This window comes from Ornithodoros turicata, chromosome 4 (genome assembly GCF_037126465.1).
Source record: "Ornithodoros turicata isolate Travis chromosome 4, ASM3712646v1, whole genome shotgun sequence".
NCBI lineage: Eukaryota > Metazoa > Arthropoda > Arachnida > Ixodida > Argasidae > Ornithodoros > Ornithodoros turicata.
The window spans coordinates 71998752-72018673 of record NC_088204.1 but is presented as its reverse complement, the minus strand read 5'-3'; the positions used below and the strand labels follow the sequence as shown (position 1 = coordinate 72018673).

Sequence of the window (19922 nt, the reverse complement as noted above, 5' to 3'; positions counted from 1 at the left end):
GCCTCACGTCGAGTCCAGCCGTGCAAGCGAAGAGAGTGCCCGACTCGACCCGATCGCGTTTACATGCACTTACATGTCGAGTCGAGCGAGTCAACTCGACTCGACGTGGTTTGAACTTGACCCGACAATGTTTACTTCAGCGAGTTGATTTGGCAGCTCAACGCGACCCGCTCCTGTCGAGTTCATGTAAATGCGGCTAGAGACAACGACTGTTCCATTTCTTCACGCCGATGCTGAACGCGCTGCTCATGTGGTCGAGGGCCTTTGCAGCCAGTCAATGACCCTACAAAAAAGTCACGTGAGCAACCGACGTGACCAATCCCGATAGCCGTCCTCAGTAACTCAGTCGGTAACATGTTTGTTTGCTGAGCTCAAGATCGCGGGTTCAAACCCGGCGGAGAACGGTAGCAATGTGTGGGAGGTAAAAGTAAACTGTGTTTACATTTATAACGTTAGTGGTCCTTATTTATGCTGGCATTGTAACAGACGGCAATCTCGAGAATAGTGACCAAAACCGATTTTCAGGAGCGACTTTATCCGGCGAGACGCCGGCGAAGGAGAGCGAGGAGAAAAGCGCGCCAAGACGATATAGTGGAAGAAATGCAAAGAGTATCCGTACGACGCTGGAAGAAACTGTGGAAGATGTGTCTCGAAACGCGAAGGAGGTCGATCAAAGTGATGCTATTAGCAGACGAGCAGCGGGAAGAGTATCCTGTGGCGAACGGACAGAATCTTCTCGAGGCGGGTACACACGGAGAAGACGTGACGCAACGCTGAAATGGTCAGGTGCACTCGACTAACATTGCTCTTTTCGCACTCGCGACTCTGCCGACATCTCGTTCGATAACGCCGCTCCTGTGTGCGCGCGACATTATCCAGAATGCTCGAACAGAAGGTGTGCAAAACGTCATAGCTGAGCGCGAGAGCTCAACGTCATTTCCTTTCGTGCCCTTCTAACCTGCGGCCCAGCCACGAGATATTCCGTAGCAGACGACAGGCGTCGCTAAGTGTCGTCTGCTCAGTGCGCAGTACTCCTCTCCCGCTATTCCGACGCAGAAAACGCATCAGAAGTTCCACCCTGTAAAAAACTTCGTTTTTTTTTTCCCCATTAGAATATTCCATGACGATGTCGCTCGTGTGAATACACCGCGAAAGTAATGATGCAGAAGGGACACTACTTCACGACAATATAAGCTGTATGTGTGCTCCTGGGCATTTCGGGAGATTTACGGTCTCATAACAACTGACGACTATGATTATGAGCGACATGAATTAATTTGGCCAACCTGAGGGTTCTGAGTGCTCCCGTCCCTCATGCATGGTATATGACGTGTCCAAGAAACTTGTCCTAGGCCGGGTTCGAATTCGCAACCTTGCAAACGGTAGGACACACTGCCAGCTTTACGATCTGCGTTATACGATTCTGGCAGTCCGAGTTGTATACACGTAAGCAAAGGACGGCGATCCCCCAACTTCAACACGTTTACAGCCTCTAAAATTCCATCCTGTGCGCGCTTGTGCCTGCAGCAGTGACCTCTTAAATATTATCGCCTTACCGGGGAGCAATTTCCTTAATTCTGCGCACAATTATCGCGACAGCGTCGCCCGAAATGTAAACGCACCAGAAAGATTTAAAGAAAAAGAAGAAGAATGAAAAAAAAATCGTGGAGAAATTGTTGCCGAACTCGCTTTGATACGCCCTGGTGATAAATTGGCGCCGTAAAAAACGATTCTTTTTACGGGGGTTTCAAATTTATCGATCTTTTAGCTCCCTTTTGCTCGTAAAAACAAACAAGAAAGAAAGAAAGAAAGAAAGGTCGGGGCGGGAGGGGGGAGGGGGGAGGGGTGATTGCCTATTAAACCAGCCGCGAATATTAAGGCCTGTCACTCCCCGTGCATGCAGATAGCGATAAGGGCAAAAAATGATACAGAAACACCCTCGCTACTGTCTGTTGTTGACTGTAGGCAGCTAAGCCGGCCAGTCGCGGGACGAAGTCATGCATCAAGTTAGACGCATGTTAATTGCTCATTACTGGGCTAATTTTTGTCTTGTATCGTAATTTTTTGCTCGCCGCGTTTAATACGTACGATTACGGCGTCCGCGCTTTTCGCGAATGCGACAATTTGACGCGAAAATTCCGACCCGGTTGGGCAAAGTGAATACAAAATTAAAATTTTGATTAGTATTAATTAACCAGGTACGTTGCAGCATTTCAGCTGCCATGCTGATGAAAATGTTGACTACGGCGCAGGGATGGCGCAACAACTTTGCATCACTTTTCTCGTTCTCTGAAAGCATTTGCATATGTATCATAAATTATAATACATATGCAAATAATATAAGCCCTATACCTATCGAGTGCTATGAGTGCACTTTATCGCTAATTTTCCGGGGCCTGTGTATCAAAAACAGGGCATCTACTACTAGTCACATAAAAAAATTAAAAAATACAAATAAAAACATAATTCGAGAATGCCTGCCTAAAGTAGTACACAAATCGTGCACATTTCTGCCTTTGCTTTCTTGACAACCCCCGGGTTGAGTATGATTGTATTACTAGCATCGCTCTCATCACTCACAGCGGTATTAGTACGGTGTATTATAATACCCCAAGGTCAAAGTATTTCTTACCATTATTATAACACTGATTGCTGGCAAGGCATTACGCATTTGTATTACAATACAACGTAAGGGTATTGTTGCACAGCCCTGGATATTAGTCTTCAGCTCCTCCGATTTGTTACGCTTAATTAACCTCCATGCACCATCTCGTTCGCTTAGATCACATCCCATTTTTTATGTGGACCGCATGTACAAGTTAAGTCCGATTAGTCGTCTACTAAAATGCTGGAATAGGCAGTACGAGAAACATCATGTTCACAAAGTTCGCTGAGTGTTCTATCGTTGCTAATGGTATGACACTATAGTATAGCCTTACTTCCTCGTGCGCCATAAAAACTGCAATCATCATCATCACCTATTCTTAATGTATAGTTTATGTCATCTCCCCTTTTCTTGTTGTTTCCGATAATTGACCTGTTTTCATTTAATTTTTGCCGCTTCAGGTCTCGAAAGGTGTATCTTTCTTTGTATTTCTCTCATATTTTGGTGCACCATTTCCCATACACTCTGGTTGTTTATGGGCACCAAGTGAAACATAAAATTACTATTATTAGTACGAAAAATACGAGTATTATTGTCACTCTGGTGAAGTAAGAGCTTCTAAACGGAGAAGACAGCACAAGGGCAGGGCCTGTGACTTCGCAACACTAGAGTTGATGGAATGGACGCTGCAGCAACTATAGTCATGTTGAACTTAAGAAGGACAAAAAATCTAGTCCGTCAACTACATACGTCATTGGAGATAAGGAGATGCAATAGCGCGCCAGTAGATAGGGTGCCAGACCACTAGCTCCCTGGGTGTTAGGGTGGAGTCAACCTTTGTAGAAGGGCATGCCACAAAGCCGCCATGTTTACGCCCACGCTTACCATGCATGAAAGCTGTGTACCGATTTGACCCACATTTTCAAGCCTCCCCTGCTATGTATTTACTCAACTCCAAAATTTAGTGTATAGCTACGCATATAGCTACACTTTCGTGAGCGCATCGCGAGATGTGCGTGGGCGTAAAGATGGCGGAAACTCGTAGCAGACGACGCGGTTGTCTTCACCCTATGCAGAGAGAGCTATAGTATTGAGGCACCTTACCAGTAGAAATACTGCAGCGCCACCACGCGCCATCAGTGGGGGAGCGCACTTTCTTCCGCAGCGTAGTGTCATGCGGCCAGTCTTAACAGCCAATACGGAAGCAGAGTGAGTATGATGGATTACATTATCTGGCGCCAGAATGCAGGGTGGCCTCTCCGCGTCCAGCCATCCCATCCGCGGTGCAGTAATATTTCGAGAGCTGATGGACTAGATGTCTTTAGTTGAACACGAGTATGGGGGCGGAGTTCGAAGACGTGTTTGGCACGCTGCAGAAGCGACAGACAATGCAATACATATCGTTCTTTTGTCTCAAAAAGATGTTGTGGACTGTTCTGTAAGTTAGAAGTATACGAACATGAACACAAGGACAACAACAACAAAAATAAGTAATGATGGTGTAGTGGGACAAGGACTACTGCAGAAACGCAGGCTGGTTTTCCAATACCACCCACGCACAACAGTAGCCTAGAGTCATAACCATCATAAAAGACAACCAAGACGCGGTCGAAAGATTACATCTTTCCACCAGCCCCCCCAACCTCACCCCACCCTTATCGAAACGCATTACCGCACATTTGCCCAAATGACGCGCACTCAAATGTACCTCCCACACTCTCCTTGCGTTAAAAGCTACTTAGGCGAGACACTGCAAGTTAGCGAACTCAATCGAATGGTAAAGGGAGAAAGGAATATCGCCCCCCGTGCAAATGAAACACTCGCACAAGGCACATCATTAGCAGCCATTCGTTCGCTCGCTTGCCGTCGCCCACAAACCGCGGCGCTGTGCTGAGAACGACGGCCAATTAGCGTTTTCCTCCGAACGTCACTTCAAAGTGGTCAACTGGCGCCCCCTATATATATATATATATATATATAACCCCTCAATAAGGGGCGGGGGTTGTAAATGGGAGCGAGTATGCGTCATCCGATAATGAAACTGCTGGGCAATAGGGGAATGTTTTCCTGCGCGTCAACCATTTCGAGCTCCAAAGCATTTTCTTGGAGCCCTGGTGGGCTGATTCGCTTCCATACTGGAGAAGGTACACTTAGACGCTTCTTCAAATAATTAGTGCGGGATCAATGGAGCCCGCATGCAAGTTTGCACGATGCAATCTAGTAGGGCGACGCGGGCAGTCGATATAGTCCACTGGACGACGACGGTATCGCGGTCGGAATCAAGGACATTATAATGGAGTGCTTGTTGTCCTGCCTCGTCTCGATTATCTTTTTTTTTTTTTTTTTGGCTATGCTGGATTTTTTCGTCAGTTACTCACCACTTCTTACCAGCCTTCTGGCTTTGCAATTCTATCCAACTAAAAAACTATATAACCACTGCAGTCAGCAGCCTTTCCTAGACTCGTGCACTTTAGGACACGAAGCGCGTTCAAAACGTATCATATACGTACAACACCGAGGAGGAGGAGGAGGAGTGTCGTTGGGAGGAACCCGAGAGGTCTGCCTGCCTGATTAGGCGGCATGTTTATCGGGAAGGGAAAGGTGGTGGAGAGGAGGAGAGGAAAGGGTGAAGTGGAAGACCGAGCGGAATCCGCTCGGGGGGAGGATAGCTGCGTCCATGGGCCGACTTCAGGGGAACTGTGCCGGCATACGCCTCTTACACATCTGAGGGAACCCCAGGAAAAACCCCAGACGGCACAGCCGGCCCGCGGATTCGAACCGCGGACCTCCCAGTCTCCAAGCGCACGTACAACACCAGTACGCAAAACACGGGCATTTTTCGAGACACGCGCAGGTGCATAAAGGTGCTGGTCTATAGACTGGTGTTGACCGAAAGCTTCTTCGGCAGCACTCAAATTCACAACCAGCGCCTTCGTTCACCTCGAATCATGTATTAGAACGCAGCGAACGAATATGCAGAAGGTATTTAAAGTTTTAAATTTAAAATTATTTAAAATTAAATTATTATTATTTATTATATTTATTATTATTATCATGTTATTATTATTTAAAATTAAAATTAATTTAAAAATACGTTTTGGCACTAAAATGCAAAAAAAAAAACGAAAGAAAGAAAGAAAAGCTTGCTCTGAAATGAAAGTCCGTTTTTCAATCAGTATAATGCGAGGAAAATTAGTTCATACAGCGCTACCGTTTAGAAGAGAAACGCAATGAAAACAGAGCAGTCTTTGGCGGCAACGAATATGGAATCCCCAGCAGGATTGGCGGCATCCAATGAGACAGCAGGGGAAGCGCGCGCATACTTATCGTGGGCATGTGGATTTGGCACGGGTCCGATCGTATAGTGTTCCGTATATGCGCGGCATGATACGCGCTGCTGCATTTGTCATTACCGGTTCACTGTATTGTAGCCCACAACAGTTCTCGCGAATGTTCCACTGACAACATTTATCTTCATCTCCTTCGGACGCAATGCCGGCCCGCTTCGCAACGCGCACTACGTTTTTCACCGGGACTCCACGCGCAGCATGAACTAAAAACAACGCCGATGCATGAGCTGAAAAGAAGTTCACTGCCTAGCGGCGAAGCAAGAAAGAGTCCCGTATAATTTCGTTTATAGCTCCGTAACGGAATCAAAGTTTTTAATTGTGAGAACAGGTACGAATTTAACATCGCGTGTAACGTAATTTGAAATAACTTCTTTTTGCATTTTTGGTGCCCCTTTAACCGGAAGAAGTCAGGTCCTACATAGAAGCACCGATTCGTAACTAGCAGGGAACGTAGACTGGATTGCTATCGGCTGAAAACGACCATCGTTTCTACACACAGCAGTGAAAGCAGACGACAGCAGTGAAAGCAGACGACATATATAACACATCATACCTTATTGGGATGGAAAGGCGGGAACCAATCCCGGCGTGCACCTGCGCGGGACATGCCGAGCTCTCGACGGTGATTGGTCCGTCACACAGCTTCCGGGTGACACAAAATGTCCGTTAGCATTTTCAAACACAGGTTCATCGTCTGCTCAAAACGTTACAGACGACACCTGACACTGATACGAAGCCAATCCAATCCAATCCAATCCAGGACACAGCAAGCAGCACGTGACTCTCAAGTTTCGCGAATGTCGCTAAATCGCGGGAGAATCACAGTATGAAAGAAGTTGCACAAACTGTTGATGACTGCTGCAAGACTTGATATTCCCGTTTAGTGATCCTGGTACGCTGAACGAAGACATGTGCTCTCCGCGTAAAGAAAAGCAACTTCTACTAGTCCTTGTGTATTACTTTCGATGAAAGACTGCGTTCAGTAGTGTCCACTGTTGACCATAAATGATTGTTCTCTACCGGTAGTGAAGTACTTTGTAAAATTATTCTCGAGTTGCTGAGAAACTTTCAAAATGATGTCATCAGGAGCTCACAGTCGTGCCATTTTTCTCACGGCGCTGAAGAAAATAGGCTCGAAAACTACGATTGAAAGCCCAATTCCACGACGCAGTCTCGCCAACCGGGACTTGAAATGATCCGTGCCTGAAAAAATGCTATTCCTGAGCTGCGCTTCAATCAGCCGTCGATGTCGCGAAAAACGTCCATATCGCTCTTGGAGGTCTTCTGGTAAATGCACCTAGTGTGTGTGGCTACTTCGAGTAAACTGTCTCAAACACAGAAGTAAAAACTTCAGCAACGAAGAAAGTCCGTGGAACCCTTGCCAACGAATACTCCCACAACGGCTAACGGTATTTTCCAACAACAACATTCTACGAGTGAGCTGCCCACTATTGGCTACGGCTAACGTAAACAACTGCCTCCCACGGAAGCTCCTCAGTAAGCTCCGAGACGGCTACAGGAACAACTGTTGAAAGACGACATGTTTGGCACTACGATCCATGAGAATGGGTCATCCTCAAAACCAAGACAACTGTTAACGGCAACACCACTAAATATTCGTACTATCCTACACATCTGGGTAGCATTGCGGTTCCTCTGGACCTTCTGTAGCCATCAACGTGCCAATAAATTCTCGAGTCCACGTGCGCCCGTGATCAGAGAGTCATGCCGGTGCCGCGTAACAACCATTTCTTGCCGGGAACACCGATGTCGTAGTTGCCAAGCTATTTGAAACAACGACGCCAGGCAAACTTTGAAGGGGTACAAGACAAGGCTGCCAGGAACAACTTCAACTTCGCTATAACGAGCAAAGCCCGCAGATAAACTCCGCTCTGCTCAACAAGCTCAAAATATATTCAACGCCTGCTTAGAGATCTCGTAAAAACCTTAACAGCACAGACTCCTGACGTCAAAATAGAGCGGATGGCGTCGAGATTATTATTATTTCTGGCACGGCATATTGCACAAGGATGCCAGTGGTTATTGCTGGTTTGAAGCCACAGGGTATGGCACAGTGTGCATACACCCCGTAACGTGCAGAGAGGCTGCAATCAGCAACTTAGGCTTAAAAATGCCGGCACCGGATGATTATTCATGAACAGGAGGAGAATCGTGAAGCAGCTCGAATTCGTAGCGTCATTCTTTGCAAAGAGTGACGCTACGTGAAGGCGTGGTCCAGCCGTGCAATCCGAAGCGACTGAAGGTATATGGCGAATAAAGCAAACTGTTCCTGCACGCAAAATCACAACCAAAAAAGCTCACACAGGGTGTGATGAAGTCTTCATGCCGCGTAAAACAGAGGGCAAATACCCATCTTAACGACGTGAACTGTACGCTCGCTCCAGCCGATGAGAAACTCAAACCACCTGCTTCCGCACCGTTCACCACCGAAGTAGGAGACGTTCACTTCACAGCTCTCCATTCACCTTTGCAGGCTTCTTCCACCTCTGCATCTAGCAGACCGATCGCTCCTTACTTCCTCTCTTGAAAAGGCAGAATGTTCCCTTCATCAGCTGCACATCGCACTACATCATCACGTCCATCGGCAACTTCACGAGCATTCATCCAGATTCACAGCGTGCGCTCTCCAAGCCAGGCCCTCCTCAGTTGTGCAACACTGACCAGTCCACGCGCCGAGCAGCTCAGACGCGGTCGCTTCCAAACACCAACGCGCATTTGGTCTCGCCGATCAGGCCACGCAGAACCAAATGACCCTCGTATTCGCCGGAAATCACGCCATGGTAGCCGCACCGCCGTCCACCTTCACGGGGAGTGCATCAAACGTGAAGACGCATGAATTCCCTTCGGTAACGGCACCGACGGTGCCCACTGTAGCGCGGAACACACGGAAACCCAGGGCCTCTCCGTTTTTCCGCCGGCCCTCCGCACCCGTCGTCTGCGAGCGGCAAAGACGACACTTCGGCGCATGCGCGGTCAGGTGACACCTTCTTCTCTGGCGCCCACACGTGACCCCCTTCTCCTCCTCCTTGCTCGCGCCTGACCACGTGACGTGAACCCGGGGACCGTTATTTTCCCTCTTCTTCCACTCCCCATATTTATTTTGCAGCTCCTGATCGGGAACAATGCTGACGAAAAAGGAAGAAAGGGAAGAAGACGAGAAAGAAGGCATTCAGGCAGAAATGAAATCTTTTTTTGCAGGAACGTGGAGATGTCGGTGACATCCCAGGAAAGCAGACGACATGAAAGAAAAAAAATGAGCGTAGTGATGAGTCATGCATTCTGCAAAGGAGAAGCGCGAGATGCTCTCTCGCGTCACTTCCGGAAAAGAAAGTGCCCGAGGATGTGACGTCTCGTCTGGGAAGGTTCGAGGAGAAAGATTTCCTTTTCTTGTCCCCCATATTATTACTTTCGGTTTTGGGAATCAAATCTGTGGTTCCCAATTTTTGCGGAAGGGTGCTGTGCAGAGCAGATTTCACGCCCTGACAGGCAGTAGTGCCACGTGCATTTTTATTTTTCCTGCCACCTACAACCGTAAGGAACAAAAGGAAGAGAGAGATGGACGGAGAAGAATTTCGAAAACAGCGATCGCGGACGACGAAGGGACAAAGATTCGCATTTCATTTCAGACTTATGTTTTTTTTTTTTTTTCGGAGCGAACGCAAAGCAAAATTGAGCTCTGAACCCTATTCAAAAGCGAGAAAATAAAAGTAAAAGGCCTTCCATATGGTGGCGCTGATGCTATGCATTTTAATAAGCGAATTCCATTACAATCCTTCATGTCCATGCTGCTGTACCTTTGTTCTGTTTCTTTGTTTGACGTTGTATCGAAGACCACTTCAAACACGTTCTACCTTTCCCTTGATATCGTGTGCCAGCAACCGCAGAGCTATATACTATACGGCTTCCGTCTTATCAGATTCGCATCGTGCTCCATGCATTACATCCAGCATATTTCACGCGCCTATGGTGCAAAGTCCTTGGTTTTCTACGGTATTTGCGCAAAGTAATCGGGGATTTCCGTGAACGGACTCCTACTACAGGTGCTGTTGCTGCTGGCATAGCCGTGTTCCGCTTTCTGTCGCGCGACTGGGAGCCGTGTCCAACAAAATGTCCATCATCAATCACGTCCAGATTCCAGACGACGAGTTTCGATGCCATCTAGAGCAAGTAAGTCGCCACGTCCTTAGGGGTCGCTCCAAACCAGAACCACGTCTTCGGCGACTGTAGGCACGGAAACGAAACAATTTTAGCCACAACGAGAGAACTCTTGTAGCCACAATCATTTTGTGTTTCAAATTGTCTGCGACGGTTGACCGAACAAGACGACACCGTACTAGTGAAAGATGAAAGTCACTGAAAAGGTTAGCCAGCTGTAGGGATCGAACCCACATCTTCTGGATTGGCGGTCCAGGGCTCTACCAATTGAGCTAAGCTAACACGCCTCTCCAGCGACTTTCGGGGTGCGTACTAGTGTTCGCCATGAAAAACCCCAGTCGTCACTATTACAATAAAGTTGTCGTTCTATGTGGCACGGTGGTTCATCCTCAGTCCACGTGAGGGCATCAAAGGTAGCCAACGAAATCCTAAGCGGAACGCCAAAGACCGTAAAATAAGGCAGGCTTCAACCTAGTACTTTACTTCAACGAGGATGTCAAGACTCGCCGACCATTTTACGCCTCTCACCTTCAGTCTTTTCCAGAGCGAAGTGGTGATAATGCGACGTTTCTATTCAAACCCCCCGACTAGAAAAGAAACAACGGAAGGAATAGCCCGTGAATTCACACATGACAGCGCTCGACCGCTCTCGTATTTCTCGCAGTTCACAAAGCAAAATGTAGATTACACAGAACGCCTGCAGGGGAAAAGAAACAGAAAATCACTTTATGGTCCCTCGTTTTCCATAAAACTGCAACTCGACGGGCAAGACATGCACGACACGAAAGAAGAAACATGCGGCTTTCGGTTAGCGAAGCGCTGAATCCAAACAGCAAATTACCGCTTCAGCGATCCGGAACGCTTCCAGACGGCAGAAAAAAGAATAGAACAAAAACAACCAGAAGGGGGTCGCCGTTGTCGTTTATTTTTCGTCGCCCGCAACGCTTTCCAAGAGTCATGGTTTTACTCTTTTTTCTTTTCCCTTTGCGAGTTCCCAGAGACCAGTAATATAGTAGAGGTACATATATCTTCTCAAAATTACAGCTCCGCTGAAACAACAGTGGTAACCGGCAGAGGTACCCGGAAGAACGAGATGGCAAATGTATGTACAGCCATATTTGGAATGGACTGTCGTCGGCTATCAATAAATCTACAAAGACGACTCTAAACGAATAGCGAAAAGAAAGCATCCGTATCCACCACCATAAACGACCGCTATGTGCCGTCTTTTCGTAGCAGACGACGATCTCTGAAATATCTAACGGAAGCCTTCTGCTACGCAAAACGACATCACAATGCGTGACCAAGGGATGCTTTTACATAGGTATGCTTTTCCTGAAGTGCTCCTTTATGTTACTTCTTCCTAACGGGCAGCAAAACCGAGCGAGACTGCGCCTCTTTCTATTTTTTGGGAGACCATTTGAAATATCGTTCGCAGAAGCGTTTCGCGAAACAAACCAGAACTCATGGTGCCGTCCAAACAGAGTGGAGATGCACAAGTGGAAGAAAGCTTTTCGCTACAGCTCTTCTTCTGCGGTGGACACAGCGAAAGGAGGAATGAGACGTCGTCTGCCACCACGGTCCATCGATCGAGCAGACGACCGCGACAGGGTTGCCAGATGCTTCCGCCCCAGACCCGCCCACCTTGACGTTGGGCGCTGGCGGGTAACGAGAGCATTCGTCGTATATATTACGTGACACCCTTTAGCGACAGAAACAGAGGGTCATGTCGCTCAGGACGGCGACGTTTATTGCCTGCTTTCGAGGCCCAGTCAAGCCGAATGCGTTCTAAGGAACGTGTCGCCTGTTGCTGATAGCGGAGGTGCAAGTTTCTTGTTGACAATGCGAAGGAACTGCTACATAACGGTGCAGTCGCTTAGCCCTAAGTAATTTTTGACAGATATGCACGACGAAGACACTCTAAGGAAGAAAAATGAGAAATTGGGGAGTGATTATACAGCTTCTAGTATCCCAGATGCAATTATACTCCTCATTTTAGTCCCCTGACCGTGAAAGCTACTCCCCATGCTCTGCAAACAGCACATAAACTTCCCGTAAACTGTATGCATTTAATCCCGAAAAGTTCCGAAATTTGTGCTTTTAACCTCGTGCACCTTCAACTTTTGGTTCGTGCACAGTTCATGCATATGTGTTCACAACTGCTACTTCTAATTGTGCGGAAGTAGTTCTTGCATCGTACGACAGATGGCGTGGCAATCAGAGGCTGTGACAAACCGCAAATATTCTCCCTCTCTCTCGCCAAAGACAAACTGACAAAAACAGTTCGGCGAAACCCATTAAAGAGAGGAAAAGATTCGACCCCACGCCCTGCAAACTGTCGTGCCACACCGTCTAGGCGTAGCACGACATTTTTTTCCCCGCGTTCCGCCAATCGATCATTATACTCACTCAATCACTATCTAATCTTTCGCCTTTCCCTGATGATCTCTCATCGCCGCACGCCGCATCGATGGGAGTAACCAGCAAAGGAACACGTTGCCGAGTACATTACAGGCTGGAAGCGTGGCACATTTTGCCGATTGCCCAAACTGGCAACCGTGGCGCCGACTTTCGACGGTACTCCGAATCCGATTATCACCCGCACACGTCGCCTGTAATGCACAGGGGGGCAAAACGCACGACGCTTCGTTGATGACCCCAAAGAGCCACCCTGTTCATCGACAACGCGCAAATACACAGCCACTACTTCGAGATGGCCGTAACTCGTGAGAGACTCCGTATCGAAAATAAGGGAAAAAAGGAGGGAGGGAAGGAAGCCTGGAGACGAAGGTGTCTCGTGGCAGAAAAAGCAAACTGCTCGCAGCGCGACCAGGTCGCGTAGAAAAGTGTGCTGACGAAATGTCTTAAATCCAAAGGGTCTCGGTGTGATCCTCATTGTTAAGGCCCTCTGTTTTCCGCGATTCCGCGAAATTTCGCGGAATTCGGAATTAATCGCGGAACTCTTCGTTTGGGCACAGAATTTAACGGAATTCCTTATGTTTAGGGGTGTGCGGATATTCGAGTTCGCGAATTGGAATCGAATATCAATCACTCGAAGTATTCGATTCGAGAATCGAATACCCAATATTCGGGCTTCTGGATATTCGACTATTTGCCGAATTCGAGCGATACCTCCCGAAAGCGGGCTTCACCTGACGCTTCCCTCCATGAGGTGAAGCCTTCTCTACAAATATTGAAGCCCGCTTTACGAAATTGTCCACACTGCAGGACAAACACAGACAGATTGTAGTTTAACTTAGGATAACATTGACCCACGTTATTATGCATACTTCGCCTGAGGAAGGTCCCGTGCGCAGTTTAGCGGTGGTAGTGGGCGATTTTGATTTGATGTCTGAGAGGTTGCATTCAAACAGTTAAGGCTCTTAAATAATGCCTACAGCCCAGGAACAAAAAGGGTGTCCCAAAGAAGTAACTTCCTCAGGGCATGTATTGTAAACTCCTTCCAATAAAGATCCTGTAAACACTGTAGATGCTGAATGATCTTTCAGCAGGTATAAAATGATTACAGGCGACGGACCACATCATGGATGTAATGTTGAGCCACAACAGTGCTTTGAATCTCTTTTTGTTCCTACATTATCCAAGAAAATAAAGTGCTTCTCGTTTCAAGCAGTTGTTGACTGCTCGCCGCGGAAAATTGTGGAGTTTACAATCGCGGAATTTTGAATTTGCCGCAGCAGAAAACCAAGGGCCTTACTCATAGTTAGGTACGAGTTTAAATCACTGTAGGCAGCCTCCTTTTGCGGGTCTCTTGTCCACTAGCTCATTCGAGAATGTCAACATTCGCAACTGAACTGTTACGACTTGAGCAACACTTAGAAAACATTTCTCACCCATTGTGCTGGAACTGATATAAAACCATATCAAATCCCAAGTTTAATTCTGTCGGCAGTTTCCTACCAATCTCGAGAAGGTACCACATCTCCAGATCAATTTATTTCTCCACGCCCCTATTCAGGTGTTTGCGCCAAAAGTGATGCGAGCATTTCATTCTCTCTTTGTGGCAACAGAACACAGTGTGAGCATAACGATTTTCTTTTCTGCAGCCGTGCGTTGTGTTCCCAGTAAAGTACGGAGACTACACCATGACCTCAACTACAAGCACAACCACTGTTAAATGTATCTTTTTTCGTAATTGCTTATGCACATGCACACAGCACCTATGAGCTTGGAGGCGCCGAGGAACACTGCCTTTGCACTCTACAGATGGTGCAGCTCATTCATGCAAAACCAGCATGCATGAATACCAGCTCCCTCTGTGTAGGGTGAACACAACCATGTCGTCTGCTACGATAGCCGCCATTTTGTCCACAAAGAGCAGCCTGTGATGCATTGGCAAAGCTGTACAGTGGATGCTTAGCCACACTATACTTTAAAGTAAATAAATAGTAAACCAGGTCTGAAGAAGTTAGTGAAAGCGGAACTTCTTACAGGAGGCTTACAGGAGTGGCAGAGACCAGACCCTCTTTCCGAAGCACAGCTGGGAAACCTCTAAAATTAAATTGTATTTTGTTGAGAGTGTTTCGAGCTGTATAGCAAATGACGGTACAAACAGAAACTAGGGATGATGACAACGACAGACAGACACACACAGACATCCCTAGTCTCTGGGTTTTACCATCACGTGTTCTAGTCACCTGCTCGGTTGTTATTCAGCGGGAGACTCCAGGACAATTTGAAATTATTACAGTGACTGTGTAGGTAAGTTCGGTACATTCTTCAGAAATGAGAAACAAAGTTGGTTTAGCGGTCGGGGACTCGTTAGTTGCCAAAAGAGTTGGGAAGCTTACAATGAAACCCGTGCACAATGATCCCTCGCACAACGATGTACCCCGTAGAATGATCGTTTTTAGTTTTACCGTCAAAATATACACTGTCCCTATGGAGAATGGACCCACGCATAACGATAAAGTTTGCCATTATGAGCACAATATCTGACGCCCTCACGCTCGCGGACCAACTTTGGCAGCGCGCTGTCCGGTGTTGCAGCCTTCCGCGAATTGTAGGACACTGCGGGAACGGAACGTCAGGAGGATGCACGATGCACCGTCGTACCTTTCGTACACAGAATTCCTGCACGGGAATTCAAGCGTGCGTACAAAAAAGTAGAAGATGTGTGTGTAAGCGTGCTTCATTCCATAGGTCGAGAAGTTACCCGTAACTGTAAAATGTAACTGTAAATATGTATGTATGTAAACTGTAAATGTAACTGTAAATATAACTGTAAAAATGTATAACTGTAAAACCCCAAAAAATGTAACTAAGTTAATAACGAAGTTCGTCAGCCTGAAATGTAACTCGCAGCTACGGAGTTCCTTAAAAAAAAAAGGAACGAGTTACTTCCAAGTTACTTCGGACACAAAATAGCACTACACAACTGCAGCGTGTGTTAGCAATTGAGTGAGACCTTGAGGTGCCTGCGGAGGAGTGACACACGCTTAGATCGTTTTCGTTTATGTCCAACAATTCGAACGCTTTGCATCTTACTCCCTGTGGGCGCACAATGGTTCAGCTTCATTTCAATGGCAGCGTTTCTTACTTCCTGAATAGAATGCTGTCACTGATTGAACATCACGTTTTAAGGCATAAAACACCATGAAAGAACCAGAGAGAAAGTAATAAAATATGTCGACGTGAGTGAAAAGGGAATTAAAAGTAACTTGGAACTTAGCTTAAGTTACTTTGCCAAAGTTACCTGAAAAAGAAACGAGTTCCTCTGAAAGTTACCAGGGCGCAAGAGTACCGAGTTAAGTTACCAAACAAAGGTACTTAGTTACAGTAACAGGTTACTTGTAACGAGTTACCTCGAACTCTACTTCATTCTGCCGACGTTCTCGAGAATTTTACCGTGGAGCGCGTGCTGCCTGCTCATTACGTCGTGCACCTCGACGCAGTTGAACACGCCGTTGTGCGTATCTACAACAGTAACCAAAAGCAATCAAAGCAAATGAGCAATTTTCAATGAAATATTTGCATTTCCACCCTCTTTCGTGCATCCACCATTAGCGTTCCTCGCGGGATAACGATCGCCTCACGAGTTCCGCAGGATGGCGCTGACCTAGGTCAGCTCTCCTGCAGAGATATCCTTCACATAACGATTAAATTAGCGATAACCGCCGATATCGTTATATGCGGGTTTCACTGTGTATCGAAACCGCAACTCCTGAGGGCTCCCTCTCCAGTCTCCTGTACACCGTGTGATGCCACAGGTAGTCTTACGCGGGCCGTGGGCTGAGCCGGGAATGCGCTTGGTAACTTTCTCGATTTCATTGTAAAGTACTCGCCACCGATAGAAGAGAACCTACAGAAAGGCGCACGCGAAGAATACCAATGAGGTGAAGCCCAGTGTTGCTGGATTGCTCTTCTCGTGGAGGAGCGTCGAATCACTCGTAGGAAAATATTCGTTTTCTAGTTATGTATGCCATTTGGGGATGAGAAATTGTGTCTACTGAAACACCATATGGTATGGATTGATGTTGATGTTTAACAATTCTTTCAGTACAATACATGTTGAGTCTGTTTCGATATTAAATAAGAGTGGTTAGCTGAAGGTTCACTAGGCTGCTACAGGAAAGAGATCCATTGCACTGGTTTGGGGGCGTCAAGCAGTTGTGGAGGCCTCGCTAAATTGTTGTGGTTGAACATCACAAAAATCCCTGACGGCTACAAGCCAAACTGATTTCTGGACAGCACGCTCAGCAAATGTCTTACGGTGGAATAAAGTGAAAGTTTAACAGGTCAACAGCTACAATCGACATTGTAGAGAATGTCCTTCCTAAGGCTTCTGCAAGTTGGAGGTACCTGTGATGTAATTATGCCTCAATTGTTCATCGCAGGTTGCTCAGCTCATAAACACAGTTTATGGGTTGACAGTTCTAATGCTGTTAATTCTCTAGTGATCCTATTTCAACACAGATGCTTGCTGTTCTGGTTCACCGTCATATTGCCTCGTTTGCTGATAAAAGTATTCCAAGTGCAAGTGGCACTACAGTGAAAAAATCTTGGCTTGCTGCCAATGGGACAAAAAAGGCTAAAAGCGTGAACTGTGAGCATATCAGTGTAAAGAATGTTGATGCAGTTGCTTAAATGATCCAATGAAGTTTTGTTGTCCCCAAGTAACAAAATAGACGACCTCAGAAAATCCCACGGAGCACAGTACCGCCTTGAACTATGGGTACTTCGGTATCAGAAAGGACAAGAAACCCCTGTCGACGTTTCACAATTAGTACGTGATAAAACAGAGTGGCTCTGGCGAACTATCCGGGCATAAGGAAAGAGAGCACCCCACTGTGCAGGAAACAGAAAAATAAAACAGCACTCAGTGATCACAGCTACCACTGCGAATCAAGGAAGGCGCAGCTTTGTCTTGGCCTCCTTCTTCCATCTGTTAGTGAAGTTTTAGTGAATTCAGTGAAGTCAGTTTCAGTGAATGCACTCATAGACACCACGTACAACTCCTCTGGACACCACATGAAATTCGTACTCCCAAGAGGACGTTGCTCTTAAAGCTGTCGTGTTACGTCAACTATGATCACCGCGAAGGAGCCAATGATCAGATCTCAGTAATTTCCCCGGGTGAAGCTCATGGAAAATACACAGTCCGCATCTCGATATGAGATGGGAACGTGACTGGATACAGTTTTAAGCATACTCGCCAATCTTTGAGGAACCATAAATTGTTTCTGCACTAGTATAATATATACCAGAGACAGCTGGCTATCAAAGCGTTAGTGGCTATTTTGCATCACCGATACATTACTTCATGTTAGGTTTGCCACCTTTCGTAGTGAAAAATACCGGCTGAGGGTGAGGGAGAGGGGGTGGAATAGAGGGAAAGGAGGAAAGGCTCGCGGGAAAGGGAAGTGGGTGAGGGGTGGAAGAGAACACACAAAAAACGAGAGAGAGGGAGAGAGAGAGAGAGAGAGAGAGAGAGAGAGAGAGAGAGAGAGAGAGCTCAAGATAATACATGGAAACATATGTTCCTGTGTGTAATAATAATAATAATGAATAACTAAGGAAAGAACTGGTGACTGCGGAGTTGGCTCTATGCTCCAGATTTATTCAAGCTGTAGTGGAATGTTGAAGAGAAAACCCCGCAAAAACCCATATGAAAGGTCTTGAGCAACAAATACCGGCAAAAGGCTGCAGATATCACGTTCCTACCGGCAACCGGCAGAGCGAGCAAATAACCGGCCGTGCCGGTATAATACCGGCCTGGTGGCAACTCTACTTTACGATGTGAGAGCTGGAGTAAAGAAACTGTACAAATGCCAGTATGACCACCCACAACTGTCAACCTCGGACATAGTGAACGTGTTGTCGCTAGTCTCGAATGTGTACGACGAACATGTGACGCTCGCGCAACTCCAAGCGGATATCATCATATACATGTGCCACATGCGGCAGGGCACAATTGCAGACTTCTTTAATAGAGTTTAGATGAAATTTAGTTATCGTTGGATTTTTCAGACTGCTGTATTGTTCTGATTTTGTTCCGGTCACTGTCAAGTCGAGAAAATTGGTTGGCTACTGTGACCGTATTATTTCAACGACCAAATATTCCGTACTTTCAACTATCCCTCTGCCATGTGCACATGTACAGGGTGGTTGCTATGAGTCAGTCATGAAGGTCAGTCACATTTTCGCGCGTGACGCGGTGCCTACTTGAGAGACAGATTTCCGCTGCCACACAGTGAATAATTTATGCCAGAGAAACCAACAAAAAATTGTGGTTACCAGCCCCCGTGTAACAAAATAAGTACAGCCACGTAAACTTTCGTCGTCATTTATTCTCTGTGTGCTATACCGATCGATGAAGACGAAAGTTTGCATGGTCGTATTTATTTTGTTACACAGTGCTTGGTAATCACAATTTTTTCGCAGGTTTCTCTTGCATAAATTAGTTTCTCTGAGGCAGAGGAAGTCTGTGCGTCAAGGAGGTATCCAGTCTTGCACGAAAATCTGACTGACCTTCTAGAGTACCCCCCTGTATGTGTGTGTAGCACACCCAGGATCAGCAGGGGGGGGCATATTGAGCCCTCCCTACATTGGTGGCCTGGCCACGCCTCCGGTCATGTTGCAGAATTGCAAGGTTTTGCTTGTTGTTTGTCAAGTTGTAGCAGTACTGATGTTGAACTGAACAATATTATAGAGCTGTTTTCAAATATTTATATGCCTTTCCTGGGAAGGCATGCTTGTAACAAGTGTAATAACGAACCCTCGTGAAGGAATCCGAGAAATTGATACTTTTTCCAAACTAACAAGGGACAAAGATGTACGCGTATATATACACCATCTTCATTGTATTTCTGCTAGCAAGGTAGTATAGAGCATTCCACTGACACCTAAGGAAGAAAGCATGCTGGCACTTACAGGTACCCCGTTAAGAAGAAGGCTGGCCACATTGACTGGAGAAAGGACGACAATGTCGGGCGTCAAGCTGCTCATCTGACTGCTAACGCTGCTCGTTAAAGTCAAGCTGCTCGCGGAACCATGACTGCCAGATGAGAGACGATGGGCGACCTGAAATCATATCACACACACTCTTTAGTGCAAAATCCTTAACAGTGTAATATTCATGAACGGCCCATGTCTATATTTCGTTCAGGTTATGCTAAATTTCTCGGCTAATAATAAATGTACAAAATCATGTTGGCATAAGCGATACCTCAGGAAGGGTATTACACTTCTTGGGCATATGAAATAGATATCTACATTGTGGTTACAAATAAAAAAATGGGGTTCAATCATAAAATATTAGCGAAGTAACA

General features: G+C 46.5%; 1 protein-coding gene and 1 non-coding gene across 2 annotated transcripts in view; both read right to left on the bottom strand.

Moving 5' to 3' along the window:
• LOC135391841 (caskin-2-like) overlaps positions 1-19922 on the bottom strand; it is a 218423-nt gene that overhangs the window by 24965 nt on the left and 173536 nt on the right. The window contains exon 15 of the mRNA XM_064622348.1: positions 19525-19674. Within this exon, the coding sequence (XP_064478418.1) occupies positions 19525-19674 (150 nt within the window). The remainder of the gene's footprint in view (positions 1-19524; positions 19675-19922) is intronic.
• Trnag-gcc (transfer RNA glycine (anticodon GCC)) lies at positions 10341-10413 on the bottom strand. The gene has a single exon. It is a non-coding gene; the product is annotated as a tRNA-Gly (tRNA).